A 17,139-nucleotide genomic window follows, 5' to 3' on the forward strand; every position below is an offset into this window, starting at 1 on the left:
CTGAAGACTTGTTCTAAGAAACCCACCCACCTGTCAGTTAAGAGTCTAATTACCTCTACCGACACATAATTTCCTTTTGTGTCCAATCTAACATTGATTATCTATTTCTATAAAACGTCCCGATCAAGAGTAAATCTTTGAATTGGCTCAGTAGACCCCTTCTCCTTTGCAACAAGATTTGTAATAAATTTTAATAAGCGGTCATAACTAAATCACTTGGAAACGTTTCCTTTCACACCAGTTTAACATGTTTTCAAACCTTCAAAATCCTGGGGGATGTACACCTTCGTTACCAGTGTTGATGGGTGACAGGGCCATAAGCACTATAGAAACGGAACTGTAGGAATGTTTATTCATTCGACAAGTATTTGAGTTCGTAACCACGCCAGGCTTTGAAAAGCACTCGAGTTCTACCACGTGCCAGGCACCGTTCTAAGCTCTGGGATACAAAAATGAACAAACGGTGTTGAGGGATAAAACTACAGTACCACACAGTATCTCGCGCTTCTGCCTCTTCCCAGGTAGGCGCCTCTCGCCACTGGTCACTTCCCACGATTCTAGCTGTGCAGAAAAGCCCCGCCCGCTCATCTGCCATTTCTCCAAGCTCTTAGGAGACGAACGGACTACAACTCCCACAATGCCATCCTGGGGCGGGCTCCTTGTAAGGGTTCCACCTTTTCCCTGGCTTTGCGGAGGACGACTACAACTCCCAGAGTGCTCTGCTTCCTCTTTGGGGTGTTATTGCCCCTTTCACGGTGCGGGACGCAGTAGAAGCAGGCAAGAGTGCCAGGTCCGATGTTTTCTGTGTCCTTCCCCGGGGCAGGGACGAGGCGGTGACTTGACTCTTGGGCGCAGAGCCCGGGAGGGAGTTCAGGAGACACTGTCCCTTCTGCCGGGCGCACCTCGCGCTACTCTTCGTCTTCTCCACCCGTGGCCACCTGAACTCCTGCTCAAGACCGACCACCTCAGGCAGGGTGGTGGCTTTGGCTCCCCCACCCGGGCCTTGGCGAGGCCGCTGCCCTCGGGGCGGCAGTAGCGGCCTCAGCGCTGGGGAGGCGAAGGAGGGAAGATGGCGTCGGAGCTGGAGCCTGAGGTGCAGGCCCTCGACCGGAGTTTGCTGGAATGTTCAGCTGAGGAGACCGCGGGGGTGAGTGTCTGAAAGGGGCTGGGATGTCCGGCCGTGGCAGGCCGGGTCCCGGGCGAGGAACCGACTCCTGGGAATCCCCGAGCGGCGGGCCCGGACTTGGGGTGACGACCCCGCGCGTGGGGCCTCGCCGTGTAGGTAGTGGCCCGGGGAGGCCCCAGATCCTGCCCTTCTTCCCTCTTTATCCACAAGTAGCCGGCAGCGCTGCTGGGTGCACCAGCCACCCTCGCGTTCCCTTTCGCTCTTCCCTATTCCTCCTTTTCCCCACACTTCCAGTAAGTCCCCCAGCACAGGGCCTTTGCCCTCTGTGCCAACTCTGCTTCCCGGTTTTTTGGATACTTTGTCTTCCTGATTCCTTTTCCGGAGATAAGCGGAGCCTTGCCTCCTCATTTGAAACCTGCCGCCTTTAGTTTGTTTCTGGGACCAGCCTTGGCATCCAAGGATGCCAACGACACTGTTCTCCGTCTTTACCCCTCCTTTTCAGTGCATTTATGCCCTGGTTTGGTCAGTCGACTTTAGTGAATGTGCGAAGAGTTAGTGTCTTGACACGTTTACGGAGTGTGAGAAAGTGGTCGTTGAGACTGGGAGATTAAAACAATAATTCGTCTAGGAGTTGGGTGTAGTTGGACGGAGAACAAACGTTATATAACTTCGAGAGAGCGGCTCTCAGTAAATGGAAGCTAATAATGTGGCCACAGCATGGTGAGAGCAGTTACTGCCCCAAACTTAAAGCGTTCAAAGCCAGTCTTGTACTGAACCTGTAATATGAATATGCTCATATAAGTAGCAGAGTTATAAAACAATTAATAAAACTCGATAGTATCTTTCCTCCAGAAGGACAGGGAACACGCATTAGAACAGATTGCCCATAATGATTATGAATGGGCCAAAAAACAGCTTAGGCCCCACCTTTAGGGCCTCCGATTTAAAAAAACTAATAGGAAGGAAGTGACCTTTGAGCACAAGTTAACAATCTGAATGTTAGGAACAAAATTGTAGTGGAGCACTGTGAGGCTGTTGGTTAGTGAGGAGTTATTTTGGGCGAATTGATGAGAACACTAGAGTCATAGGGGAAAGTTAATTTCAGGAGTAGAGGTGAAAAGTTTCAAGAAACGCGTTGTTGAATGATGCATCTTTGTTTTTAAACCAACTTGTTTAGTTTCCGATCATTTACTTTCTGCCAAGGATATTCCCCATCTGCCTTTTATTTATCAAGAGATTTGAGAACGAAAATGAAAGCTGTGTTCGAAGTAAATAGTAAAATGATGATAACAGCTGTTCCCTATCCACATTGTCCTGTCAGTATCCATGTTGATATCTGACCTGTTATTTACCTGACATTTTTTTTTTCACTCCCGCCAAATTTTGCCTGTGACCCAGTGGTATAGGCTGTGTACTCTATTTTCCCAGTTCTAAAAGTGCAAGCTGCTATACACCTGAAACTAACACAACATTGATAATCAACTATACTCCAATATGAAATAAAATTTTAAATAAAAGTGCAAGCTATCAAGTGAGAGCTTCTCAAATTTGTTGAGATTTCCTGAGTAAACAGTTATAAAATCAATGCTAGAGACCACTGCTCCTAGTCCTTATGTAGTGAAATTCTCAGATGTAGTGGGGGGAATTAAGGGAAATGCAATCAAAATTTAGTACTCTGGACTTGGAGTTTGTAAAGATCAGAGTCTGAGCTACATTTTAGTTTTGCTCTGTTTCCTTTTAAATGGATATCTGAATAATAAGATGGAAAAAAATTTAGTCTGAAGGCCAACAAAATATCTTTAAGAACATTCAGGCTGGTATTAAAGTACAGGATTCTTCAAGCAGTATAATTTGCCCTTCCTTTGTGAGGCGTTTATTGTCTGTATTTGGTTAAAACAGCATAACGCTTTAGTATTCTTCCAGCTTCGGCTCCAGCCCAGCCTTTATCACAAATTAAAATGAATAAAGTTTTCTCAGGTTAAAATAAACTTTAGAGAGAATAAACAAGTAAAGCAGTTATTGCAGCCTTTAGACCTCTGTAACTGGTAATTGGTTGGGATCACATCTGTCTAAAATTACTTAATAAGCACTGATGTCATCTTTCCCACACTGTATTTACACATTGGCTTTTCTTATTTGTATGGGGAGGAAGGACTTTTTGTGATCCCATCTATTCTTTACTAGAATGCCTCACAAAAGTATTTAAGTACTCCAGTACTTTTAAGTTTAGAATAGTAGAGTGACTGGCCCTGTGTTCTAGTTTTCTCTTTCCTTTGGTAGAGTTGATTCTGCAAGTATGTTCAGTTCAGTTCAGTCCCTCAGTTGTGTCCGACTCTGCGACCCCGCGGACTGCAGCCAGGCCTCCCTGTCCATCACCATCTCCCGCTTGTGGAAGTATGGATGACTCCCCTAACACTTCTTGAGTCTATCTACATTTTATGCTCCACAGATTCGATTATATGTTTCAGTGGATGATTATGATTTAAGAAGTGGATATATGGTTTCTCCCCAAGTCTGAAAGAATTATGTATTCCTTACAGAAGTTTTATGTAGAGTATTATATCTATATTGGTTACTTTTTACCTTAAAATTTTCAGCAGTTTTATATATTGCAATATAATTAACATAACTTACAGTTCAGTTCAGTGGTTTTTAGTATATGCAGAGTTGTACAGCCATCACCACAATCAATTTTAGAACATTTTCATCACCCTCCCAAAAGAAATCCTGTATCCATTAGCTGTTCAGTTCAGTTCAGTCGCTCAGTCGTGTCCGACTATTTGCGACCCCATGAATCGCAACACGCCGGGCCTCCCTGTCCATCACCAACTCCCAGAGTTTACCCAAACTCATATCCATTGAGTCGGTGATGCCATCCAGCCATCTCATCCTCTGTCGTCCCCTTCTCCTGCCCCCAATCCTTCCCAGCATTAGAGTCTTTTCCAATGAGTCAACTCTTTGCATGAGGTGGCCAAAGTATTGGAGTTTCAGCTTCAACATCAGTCCTTCCAATGAACACCCAGGACTGATCTCCTTTAGGATGGACTGGTTGGATCTCCTTGCAGTCCAAGGGACTCTCAAGAGTCTTCTCCAACACCACAGTTCAAAAGCATCAATTCTTCGGCGCTCAGCTTTCTTCACCGTCCAACTCTCACATCCATACATGCTGCTGCTGCTGCTAAGTCATGTCAGTCGTGTCCAACTCTGTGCGACCCCATAGACGGCAGCCCACCAGGCTCCACCATCCCTGGGATTCTCCAGGCAAGAATACTGGAGTGGGTTGCCATTTCCTCCTCCAGTGCATGAAAGTGAAAAGTGAAAGTGAAGTCGCTCAGTCGTGTCCGACTCTTAGCGACTCTATGGGCTGCAGCCCACCAGGCTCCTCCATCCATGGGGCTTCCCAGGCAAGAGCACTGGAGTGGGGTGCCATTGCCTTCTCCATCCATACATGACCACTGAAAAAACCATAGCCTTGACTAGACGGACCTTTGTTGGCAAAGTAATGTCTCTGCTTTTAAATATGCTTTCTAGGTTGGTCATAACCTTCCTTCTAAGGAGTAAGCATCTTTTAATTTCATGGCTGCAATCACCATCAGCAGTGATTTTGGAGCCCCAAAAAATAAAGTCTGACACTGTTTCCACTGTTTCCCCATCTATTTCCTATGAAGTGATGGGACCAGATGCCATGATCTTAGTTTTCTGAACGTTGAGCTTTAAGCCAACTTTTTCACTCTCCTCTTTCACTTTCTAGGTCACTGCTAACCTGTTTCTTTGTTTCCCTAGATTTGTCTATTCTGGAAATTTCATATAAATGGAGTTATGTAATATGTTGTCTTTTGTGACTGGTTTCTTTTCGTTTAGCATAAGTATTCAAGGTTTGTCCTTATTGTAGCATGTATCCTCAATACTTCATTCCTTTTTACTGCCAAATGATAGTCCATTATGTGGATATACCATATTTTATTTATCCATTCATCAGTTGATGGCTATTTGGGTTGTTTCAACTTTTGGGAGATTATGAATTGTGCTACTGTGAACAGTTGTGCACAGTTTTTTTGTGGGAACATACGTTTTCATTTCTCTTGGGCATACACCCAGGAGTGGAATTGCTGGGTCAGGAATTGCTAGGCCGAAATGACTGCATCATTTTACCTTCCTATCAGCAGATGTGAAGTTTTCAGTGGGTTTCATATCCTTGCCAACACTTAGTAATTGTCTGTCTTTTCAATTATAGCCCTTCTATTGGGTGTAAAGTTGGATCACTTTATAGTTTTGATTTGTATTTCCCTTGTGACTCATGATGTTGAACATCTTTCCATAAGCTTTTTGGGTATTTTTTTTTTTTTAAGTGTCAATTCAGGTCTTTTGCCTATTTTTAAGTTACATTTTTCTTAGTTCTAATTTTTTCTTAATATAGTCCCGAAAGCTCCATTTCAGCATTAGTGATTGTTGCTTTAGATTGTTGTTTTATAGTTAAGTTACATGTTGATTATCCTTATTCAAAAGCAAAATCAAATGTGGTTAAAGAATGCAGTTTTAATTTGGCAAAGAATTTTAATTAGATACTGTGATACAAGCTTCCATTGTGGCTCAGCTGGTAAAGAATCCGCCTGCAATATGGGAAACCTGGGTTCGATCCCTGGGTTGGGAAGATCCCCTGGAGAAGGGAAAGGCTACCCACCCCAGTACTCTGGCCTGGAGAATTCCAAGGACTGTATAGTCCATGGAATCCCAAAGAGTCAGACACAACTGAGCAACTTTCACTTTTCACTGTGATAAAAGAACTAACCCCAAGGGATTCTTTCATTTTTGTGTTTATTATACTTGCTCTCCATCCCAAGGCTTAAAATTAGCTTTCAAAATAGGAGAGAGCCTGGAAACATTGTCATAACATGTTTACTATAGTGGAATGAGTTGACAGTTTCTCCACTTCCCTTATGGAGGACTTCTAATAAGGTAGTGCTTATTACTGTGATGTGCACATTACATGACAGCCACAGTGTCTGAAAAAAGGACAGATTAACATGCAACCAAATTGGGAATCTGGTAATTTTTCCTGTTGAAGAAATAGTTACAATTAGCTTATGTTACTGAGAACTAATATGAAAAGCTATAGATTTTTTCTTTTGAGAAATATGTAAACCATTATTCTGAAGTGCAGCCAGAAATTTTTTCCACCTGCTTATTTTCCCTTCACAGCTTTTTTTTCCCTAATCTGTACTGTTGCTGGTCACTAATTCTATATCTCTGGTATATAATTCCCATGTAAAGGTACTTTGCTTTGTTTATTAAGTGTTTTAAATAAGGTGACTGATTTTTTTTTTTTTCTTAACCAGAAGCTGATTCTGAATTTTTTTGTTTAAGAAATCTATGAACATATTTGGCCGATCAGTGTTGTTGGAGCCACAAGACAACATAATTTCTTTTACAAAGCACCATCCTTTATCCTCCCTGGATCAAAATTCTGCAAAAGTAAACTTTTAAGAGAAATGGCAACATAAAATATAAAACAAAAAAAGTGGTATTAAACAAAACCTTTAAATATGTTGTAAATTAAAATTGAAGCATAGTTTTCTAGGATCCTGGGGGTGAATTCTTGAATCTTAATGATTATCTCCCTCAAAGTACTGTTTTAAAGAGTAATTTATTCTCTTTCCTACTTGATAAAAGGAAACAGCAAAATTAGTTACATTTGAAAAGGATTGTTTCACTTCAGGGGTAAAGACTTTTTCACTGTTTTCAATTATAAATTTCCATCCAGCCCTTAACTTATGAACAAGAATTTTACATTTTTAGGAAAAGTTCTCTAAAATGTGAAATTAACTAGAAAGTTAGTATATACCACCTCATGAATATTTAAAATCTTTCTGTAGAGTTATTTTTCAAAAAAAAAGAAGTGGACTGAAGATTTATACAAGTAAGAGTTAAAAAGACCTTATACTCTTTTTTTTAAATGTTTTAATTTATATTGGAGTATAGCCATTAGAAGACCTTATACTCTTGTCTTATGATGTTAGACATCACTTGAATGCACTCTTTGTTAACAAGGATGTAATTTGAGACTTAAACGTTGTAATCTATAGGTAAACATGAGACCTATGAGTTAACAGTTAACTGCATTTTTGTAGAAGTGAGTTGTTCCGTGTTTTCTGATTTCAAATTTTTACTTGGTTTAGAGCCAGAAAAGTTCAGTTCAGTTCAATTCAGTCGCTCAGTCATGTCTGACTCTTTGCGACCACATGAACCGCAGCACACCAGGTCTCCCTGTCCATCACCAACTCCGGGAGTCTACCCAAACCCATGCCCATCAAGTTGGTGATGCCATCCAGCCATCTCATCCTCTGTCGTACCCTTTTCTTCCTGCCCCCAATCCTTCCCAGCATCAGGGTCTTTTCCAACGAGTCAACTCTTCGCATCAGGTGGCCAAAGTATTGGAGTTTCAGCTTCAACATCAGTCCTTCCAATGAACACCCAGGACTGAGCTCCTTTAGGATGGACTGGCTGGATCTCCTTGCAGTCCCAGGGACTCTCAAGAGTCTTCTCAAACACCACAGTTCAAAAGCATCAATTCTTCGGCGCTCAGCTTTCTTCACCGTCCAACTCTCACATCCATACCTGACCACTGGAAAAACCATAACCTTGACTAGACGGACCTTTGTTGGCAAAGTAATGTCTCTGCTTTTCAATATGCTATCTAGGTTGGTTGTAACTTTCCTTCCAAGGAGTAAGCCATCTTTTAATTTCATGGCTGCAGTCGCTATCTGCAGTGATTTTGGAGCCCAGAAAAATAAAGTCAGCCACTGTTTCCACTGTTTCCCCATCTATTTCCCATGAAGTGGTGGGACCAGATGCCATGATCTTAGTTTACTGAATGTTGAGCTTTAAGCCAACTTTTCCACTCTCCTCTTTCACTTTCATCCAGAGGCTCTTTAGTTCTTTGCTTTCTGCCATAAGGGTGGTGTCATCTGCATATCTGAGGTTATTGATATTTCTCCCGGCAATCTTGATTCCAGCTTGTGCTTCCTCCAGCCCAGCGTTTCTCATGATGTACTCTGCATATAAGTTAAGTAAGCAGGGTGACAATATACAGCCTTGACGTACTCCTTTTCCTATTTGGAACCAGTCTGTTGTTCCATGTCCAGTTCTAACTGTTGCTTCCTGACCTGCATACAGGTTTCTCAAGAGACAGGTCAGATGGTCTGGGAAAAAGTTGGTTGTAATTAACGCAAGGAAATGTGGAGGACAAATGAACATAGGTGGAATTGGTATGGGAGGCAGGAATAAATAAATGACAGAATATGAGGAAAAATCTTAAGGCTTAAGGAAATAGAAAGGGAAAAGAATGGAGGTAGTTTGATGGATACCTTCTATAGTGCTTATTTGGTTTGGTTTTTAGAGCCTGCACCTGGATTGACTCTATTTCTGCTTCCATAAAAGCCACATGGCGCATCCTTCTGTAATATCAATGTTAAGTGGCAGTCAGTAGTACAGATATATTTATAGTCATTAGGTTATCGGATTTTACTAAATGCCCACTGGGGCTTGGTTCTGTTTTAGACCTGGGGCAGGGAGGGGGGGTTAGAGAAACAGGAGATTAGGGTAAGGAATGGGCTGAGGAGGCATCTTAGAGAAAGTGAAACATAAACTGAGATCTGAAGAATGAGTAGAAAATAGCCCTGGGAAGCAGAGAGAGGAGCAGTGCCAGTCAGGAGGAGGAGACTAGGAAGTATAATACAAGACAGGGGGCTTTGTAAACCATGTCAGTGGACTTGACTTGTTCCCAAATAGAAGGGGAAACAGTGACATGATCAGATTGGCATTTTGCAAGAAACATTCTGGTAGTGAGGTTGGAAAAATGGACTGTAGAGGGGCCAAACTAGTGGGGATTACCAGTTAGAATATGGTTGCACTAATCTGATGGCTCTGGGCAGTTTGGACTAGCGTAGTGGGGGCAGTGCCCGTAGAGATGGAGAGAAAGAAATGGGTGGATTCAACAGATGTTGAGGAGTCCTAATAGACAGGACATGATGATTAATTGAATGTTGGGGTAAGGAAGAAAGATTTCTGGGTTTTTTTCTGGTTTGAATACCTGGTAGATGCTGGTGTTTAAAATAGGGAAACGGAGAAAATAGCAGGGGGGTTTGTGTTGTGGGAGATCATGGGTTCAATTTTGGACATATTGAGTTGGTGTCTGAAAGGAAAAACTGTTTCTTCTGTTTCTCTTTACATTCACACCAACACTTCCAGCCACCAAATGTAGGGGGATGGTTTTCCCACATCAAGCAATTCTCTCCTTCTCAGCAGACACCAATTGGGTGGGTGCCCTACAAGTTGGTCAATTCTGACACTATATACCTGGAGTTAGCATCAGATCCCAAAGATTAAGGGCTCAGTCCCACAAAGCTGCCCCCATTACTACTTCAGATGCCACTCACAAGCAGGGGGTCCTCAGGTTACCCACAATTTATGTTGCAAATGAGGGGTGGTTCCTGTGACCCCCTCTTTGGGTTCAATAATTTGCTACAGTGGCTGACAGAACTCAAGGAAGCAGTTTTTTACTAGGTTACTTGTTTATTATAAAATGATACAACTCAGGAATAACCAAATGAAATAGAGGAAGGTATGTGGAGCTTCCATGCCCTCTCTGGGCACGTTGGCATCTCTGCCTGTTCACCAAGCAAGAAGGTGGCTGAACCTCGCCATTTTGGGATTTTTATGGAGGCTTCATGCCTCCATAGGCACGATGATCAAATCATTGGTCATTAGTGATTAACTTCACCTCCAGCACCTCTCCCTTCCCTGAAGTTGGTTGGGGTGGAGGCTGTAAGTTCCCCCCTATTAATCATGTTCCCGTGAAGCGACTTGGCAGCAGCAGCCTGGCAACTAGCTCCCCATCCTTAGGGGCTTTCCAAAAGTCACCTCAGTAACTGCAACTCAGGTCTGATTTCACCTTTATCTCACTTACACTTAGGAAATTTCAAGAGTTTTAGGAGCTCTGTGCTAGGAATGAGAAAACCAAAAATGTATTTCTTATTGTAAGTTACAATATCACAGTATCTGTTAGATATCTAAGTAGAATAACCACAGGTAGTAGGACATGAAAGTTTGGGTACAGGAAAAAGTGGCTTTTTAAAATGTTTTTAGTGTGGAGAGTGAAGGAGAAAGGGTTTAAGGCAGAGGCCAGTCAGGGGGGAAAGACCATAATCATTAAAACAAAGTCTCTTTTGGCATGTCATTTATTAATCATTGAGAAATAGAATTAGTATATTGGCTGTTCATGTTTACTGTATGCTCTTCCTATCAGCAAACTGAAAAGAGAATCCAAATCACAGAGTATCATTTGAGCAAAACAGTTGAAATTAGAAAGGAAGTTAGATGGGCTCAATGGCTAGCGTCTTTGAGATGATTTGTTGTGGTTATTTTCCTGGACTGCCTATAGAAGGTTGCTTCAGGAGTCATTTTGAGTCATTTCACTGTTGATTTTGGTTTCACTTTAAGTAGAATTCTAAGATACTGGCTATTGTAGTTAAATTCTAAATGTTTTACCCTTTTTGAAAAGGCATACAGTGATGAATGTTGTCAATAAAACAATTTATAAGATTCTTTTGTCATTATTTTTTGTGTCTGGAAGAAAATAGCGTAGGTTTATTCAAATTTGCAGTTTATTGACTTTGTTTAAAATTATTTTTTCTTTTTTTAAAGAAATGGCTGCAAGCAACTGACCTCACTAGAGAAGTATACCAGCATTTGGCCCACTATGTACCCAAAATCTACTGCAGGGGTCCCAACCCTTTTCCACAGAAAGAAGACATGTTGGCACACCAAGTTTTGTTGGGACCAATGGAATGGTACCTTTGTGGTGAAGATCCTGAGTTGGGATTTTCCAAACTTGAACAAACAAACAAACCTTCTCATCTTTGTGGTCGTGTTTTTAAAGTGGGAGAACCTACATACTCTTGCAGGTAAGATATTGCCATTTTCTTTCTTTCCTTGTTTTTACTTATTTTTTTCTTGAAACCTTACATTTTAATTTTTAAATTATGAAATATTATATATGTGTGTGTGTGTAAGTCTATACAACAAGTATATATGGTTTAATAACTTATTATAAACAAACATTATTTTCCAGGTCAAGAAATAGAGCATCACCAGGATTTCAGAAACCCATAGTGTGCTTTCTTCCTCCTCCATAGTTAACCCCTACCTTGACTCTTGTAATGATCACTTTCTTGATTTTCTTGATAGAGTGATTCTTTTTGATGTTCGAATTACCCCATATTTGGCCTTTGAGTGCCCCATCACACTAGCTTCTTGGTCCTTTTCACATGCCTTTCATAGTCTTTGGGTGCTTCTTTGCTGTCTGGCACAAGATGTCCATACCTCACTTTGTGCATACTCTGACTCATATGTGCAGGTAGCCACTTATGCAGGGAGTTTCCTTTTAGTTGGGAATGTTAGAAACCATGGTCTGGGTGCTATATGTACTTACTGCTACTAGGTTGACTTCAAATTTCTTGTTGAGAATTAAGTGTACAAGGGTAGAAGATGGAGAGGAAAGTGCTCTGTTTCCCTTTAGGACTATCTTCTCCTATTTCTCAGAACTAATCATTATTGACAAACTCTTATGTATCCTTCCAGAAATTTTCTGTGCAGATACATGCCCATATATGGGACTATCTTAAACATATGTATGTGCAGACATACATAGAAAAGGGACTATGTTAGATATACTGGGCTAAGTTTTCCTTTCTCTACAAAATATTGCCATTGACATCTGTCCATATCGACTCATATAGCTAGATAATATTCCATTGTGTGGATACAGTACTGATTGTATAATATTTTTTTCTCTTGAGACTTTTTCCCATACAACTTAATTTTGATTACAACTTCTGGGTGTCTGTGGCAATCTTTCTTTATGGTTAGAATACCAATCGAGAGCTTTTTATATATTGAAAGACTGTTAGATCTAGTTTTTTGTTTGTCTATACAGAAACCTAAGTCCCTTATTGGTATTTGGAGCAGTAGATCTAGTTTAATCTTATGATTTACAGGTGAAGAAACTGAGGTCCAATTGTTGCAGTAACATCCTTTGTATCAAAAATATCCAGTTCCAAAACATGCATTTGTATGTCAGGTCTTTCAGTCTTCAGTTTGGAATGTTGCATTGGTTTTTCTTTGACTTTCATGATCTGGACACTTTTAACAAGTACAGGCCATTTATTTTGTAAATTCCTGTTAATTTGGGTTTGTCTGTACGCTTCATGATTAGAGTCAGGTTGTCTCTTTCACAGAAATATTACAGAAATCACTTGTTCTCAGTGTTCCAGTAGCATATGATTTGGGTTTGGTTCAATAGCTCTTTAACTTTGATCACTTGATAAGGGGATTTCTGCAAGGCTTCTCTACTGTGGAGTTACTCTTTTTCCCTCTCTAATCACTAAGTATTTGGTGGTGAGATACTTTGAGACTATTAAATATCCTGTTTCTTACCAAATGTTCAGTTTTTTATTTGTATCAGTATGTATTCATGGAGTCCCATTATTCTGGTGGTCAAAATTGTCCTAGATTTGACCAGTGGGAGGCCCTCCAAGCGGTTTCCCTGGTGGCTCAGACGGTAAAGAATCTGCCTGCAATGTGGGAGACCTGGATTCTATCCCTGGGTTGGGAAGATCCCCTGGAGAAGGGAAAAGCTACCCACTCCAGTATTCTTGCCTAGAGAATCCCCACGGACACAGGAGCCTGGCGGGCTGCAGTCCATGGGGTCGCAAAGAGTCAGACACCACTGAGTGACTAAGCACGTACACACAGGCTCTTCAAGCTGTCTTTGTTCTTTTCTATGTCCCCATCATTCTTTGAGCACTTCCTTTTTCTGACACAAGATGTTTTGGACACATCTTGGACTTTTCCCTGTCTCAGTTCTGAAATCAACCATTTCTCCAAGGAGTCTGTTCCTTTTTAGTAGAGATCAGTGTTCAGAAATAAGATATTAAATCGACTTGTTGCCGTTGGTATGTCACTAATCCCAAACCCTGTCAATGGATCTGTGTATCTGTATGCAGGTCTCTCTAGTTCCAATCCAGCACCACAGGATTCTTTCTTGTTTTCTTCCTTTGCTTATTTTATCTCTTCTCTAATAATGCCATGTGTGTCTGTGTATGGGGCCATCCCAGGGGAGAACAGGTTGGGTGCTGGTTTGAATGCTTTGTAAGGAGGGCTTGATTAAATTGACAGTTCTGAGAGCTTCCATGACTAGAAGAAAAAGAAGTAGAAAGAATCTTGTTTTCAGCATTGATCATGGAATCGGCTTTTGGGGGTTTGGAGGCGTGGAGGTGGGATTACAGGAGGAGGAATGTATTTATTCCCTCAGTGAAAGTGGTGCACTGAGAAGCTGTTTGCCTGTATTTGAAGATGAAGTGTGCCTGTAGGATTTGTGGGTGAAACCAGGTCAGGGGTGATCTCAGAAGAGTTTTCCTGTATGTGCATGGTGGAGGCTGGAGTTTCTTTGAGATATAAAATCATTGGAGTGTGGAGGTATAGGTTAATCCATTCATACCTATCCTGGGTATTCTAACTGTATATTTAGAGGATGTATAAAATCAGTGAAAAGGAAGGTTCCTTGGGTAAGAATTTTCATGTTTATGACATCATCTACAGGGTCACAAAAGTGAAAGTGAAAGTCTCTTAGTTGTGTCCGACTCTTTGCGACCCCATGGACTATACAGTCCATGGAATTCTCTAGGCCAGAATACTGGAGTGGTTAGCCTTTGCCTTCTCTAGAGGATCTTCCCATCCCAGGGATCGAACCCAAGTTGCTCGCATTGCAGGCAGATTCTTTACCAGCTGAACCACAAGGGAAGCCCCAGAATACTGAAGTGGGTAGCCTATCCCTTCTCTAGCAGATCTTCCCGACCCAGGAATCAAACTGGGGTCTCCTGCATTGCAGGTGAATTCTTAACCAACTGAGCTATCAGGGACATTTATTCCCTGAATGATTGAAGAAGGAAAGCAGTATACAGTAACCTGCACTTGGACAGACAAGTAGCCTGAAATGGGGGAGAGGGATATAATTATGATGGCCCCCCTAGGACTCAAGTTTGAACCAGACTCTTGGAAGATATTTCTAAACTTTGTTGTTACTTAAAGTTGGCCAACTCCAGGTTAAGGGCCCAGACTTCTACAAGATTGTCTAAAATACAACTGAAAGTTGGGGACCTCCTGAGCCACACTCAATTCTGATCTGCTGGTTACAAATTTCAGTTATCTCCATAGATTATTTTAGGTTGGATAATTCACTGGAACAACTTATGGAACTCAGGGAAATGCTGTAGTTATGATTAAGGTTTTATCATAGCAAAAACACACAAATCTGAACCAGCCAAAAGGCGAGATTTCCAAGTACAGTGTTTTCTTGTTCTCAGGGACATGTTATTATCTCCCCAGCACGTTTACTGCATGACAACGAAGTATTGCCAACCAGGGAAGCTTCACCCAAGCTTAGGTGTCCAGAGTTTTTATTGGGGTTTCTTATATTGAATAATGATTAATTGAATCATTGCCCACATGACTCAGTTTCCAATTCCACTGCCCTTCCCAGTGGCAGAGCTGTGCCTGAAAGCCCCAGCCCTCTAATCACAAGATATTAGCCCTCTAATCACATTAGCCCTCTAATCACTTGCACTAATCACATGGTTGGTTTTCTGGTATGGCCAACCTCCACTCTGAGTTACTTAATTCTGCCAGTGCTCTGTGACAACCTAGAGGGGTCGCATGGGGAAGGAGGTGGTAGGGAGGTTCAAGAGGGAGGGGACATGTATGCCCTTGGCTGATTCATGTTGATGTTTGGCAGAAACCATCACATTATTGTAAAGTAATTCAGTTCATTCGCTCAGTCGTGTCCGACTCTTTGCGACCCCATGGACTGCAGCATACCAGGCTTCCCTGTCCATCACCAAGTCCCAGACCTTGCTCAAACTCATGCCCATTGAGTCGGTGATGCCATACAACCATCTCATCCTCTGTTGTCCCCTTCTCCTCCCACTTTCAATCTTGCCCAGTATCAGGGTCTTCTCCAATGAGTCCGTTCTTCACATCAGGTGGCCAAAGTATTGGAGTTTCAGCTTCAGCATCAGTCCTTCCAATGAATATTCAGGACTGATTTCCTTTAAGATTGACTGGTTTGATCTCCTTGCTGTACAAGGGACTCTCAAGAATCTTCTCCAAACCACAATTAAAAAGCATCAATTCTTTGGCGCTCAGCTTTCTCTATGGACCAACTCTCACATCTGTACCTGACTACTGGAAAAACCATCGCTTTGACTAGACGGACCTTTGTTGGCAAAGTAATGTCTCTGCTTTTTAATATGCTGTCTAGATTGGTCATAGCTTTTCTTCCAAGGAGCAAGCGTCTTTTAATTTCATGTCACCATCTGCAGTGATTTTGGAGCCCCCAAAAATAAATTCTCTCACTGTTTCCATTGTTTCCCCATCGATTTGCCATGAAATAATGGGACCAGATGCCATGATCTTAGTTTCCTGAATGTTGAGTTTTAAGCCAACTTTTTTACTCACTTCTTTCACTTTCATCAAGAGGTTCTTTAGTTTCTCTTTGCTTTCTGCCATGACAGTGTTATCATCTGCATATCTGAGGTTATTAATATTTCTCCCTGCAATCTTGATTCCAGCTTGTGCCTCATCCAGACAGCATTTCGCATGATGTACTCTGCATATAAGTTAAGTAAGCAGGGTGACAATATACTCCTTTCCTGATTTGGAACCAGTCTGTTGTTCCATGTCTGGTTCTAACTGTTGCTTCTTGACCTGCGTACTGATTTCTCAGGAGGCAGATCAGGTGGTCTGGTATTCCCATCTCTTGAAGAATTTTTCACAGTTCATTGTGATCCACACAGTCAAAGGCTTTGGTGTAGTCAGTAAAGCAGAAGTAGATGTTTTTCTGAAACTCTCTTGCTTTTTTGATGATGCAACGGATGTTGGCAATTTGATTTCTGGTTCCTCTGCCTTTTCTAAATCCAGCTTGAACATCTGGAATCTCACAGTTCACGTACTATTGAAGCCTGGCTTGGAGAATTTTGAGCATTACTTTGCTAGTGGGTGAGATGAGTGCAATTGTGCCGTAGTTTGAAAATTCTTTGGCATTGCCTTTCTTTGGGATTGGAATGAAGACTGAACTTTTCCAGTCTTGTGGCCACTGCTGAGTTTTCCAAGTTTGCTGACATATTGAGTGCAGCACTTTCATAGCATCATCTCTTGGGATTTGAAATCGCTCAACTGGAGTCCCATCACCTCCACTAGCTTTGTTCATAGTGATGCTTCCTAAGGCCCACTTGACTTCACATTCCAGAATGTCTGGCTCTAGGTGAGTGATCACACCATCATGGTTATCTGGGTTATGAAGATCATTTTTTACAGTTCTTCTGTGTGTTCTTGCTACCTCTTCTTAATATCTTCTGCTTCTGTTAGATCCGTACCATTTCTGTCCTTTATTGAACCCATCTTTGCATGAAATATTCCCTTGGTATCTCAAATTTTCTTGAAGAGAGTAAAGTAATTATCTGCCAATTAAAAATAAAATAAAATTAAAATAAGTTACCTCATTAGTATAAACTTTCAGATATGTGGGTGAGGTGGAAGCATGAATAACAAAGACACTCCTATATATGGGAAATTTCAAGGATTTAGAGTTACTTCCTAGGAACCCCAGACAAAGGTCAGCCAAACTCTTTATCACACAGTTGTTAAGAAAGTAAGTGCGGTCCTTTGTGTAGTGCTTTCCGCAATATTTGGTACATAATAAACTCTTGGTAAATGGCCATGCCGGGGTCTGAGGATGAATGTCTTATGTTTATAGTAGTACATGAAACCCAGTACCTTGATAAGATGACATGGAGTCTGTTATTTGGAAAGATGAAATATGGTTATTGGAATTCTGGGAGAGTTTCTAAACTAGACCCTTCAGGAAAAAGGTGACTTATGTCTATTGGTTGGAGATTTTC

General features: G+C 41.5%; 1 protein-coding gene across 19 annotated transcripts in view; it reads left to right on the top strand.

Annotated features, from left to right (window-relative positions):
* The first annotated feature begins 370 nt into the window (after positions 1–370).
* Positions 371–17,139, top strand: part of UBR2 (ubiquitin protein ligase E3 component n-recognin 2) — a 109,947-nt gene continuing 93,178 nt past the window's right edge. For 16 of the 19 annotated variants that reach the window (XR_014061832.1, XR_014061833.1, XR_014061834.1 and 13 more), the window contains exons 1-2: positions 765–1,147; positions 10,829–11,088. Coding sequence is in view for 10 of the 19 variants with exons in the window: in XM_081518695.1 (XP_081374821.1) it covers positions 1,070–1,147; positions 10,829–11,088 (338 nt within the window). In the remaining 9 variants the exon portion in view is untranslated. Of the gene's footprint in view, positions 522–764; positions 1,148–10,828; positions 11,089–17,139 lie in introns of those variants that run through there. The other 3 variants (XM_081518698.1, XM_081518697.1, XM_081518696.1) reach the window with 1 other exon arrangement.

This window comes from Giraffa tippelskirchi, chromosome 8 (assembly GCF_054371585.1).
Source record: "Giraffa tippelskirchi isolate mGirTip1 chromosome 8, T2T-mGirTip1v1.2.pri, whole genome shotgun sequence".
Lineage (NCBI taxonomy): Eukaryota > Metazoa > Chordata > Mammalia > Artiodactyla > Giraffidae > Giraffa > Giraffa tippelskirchi.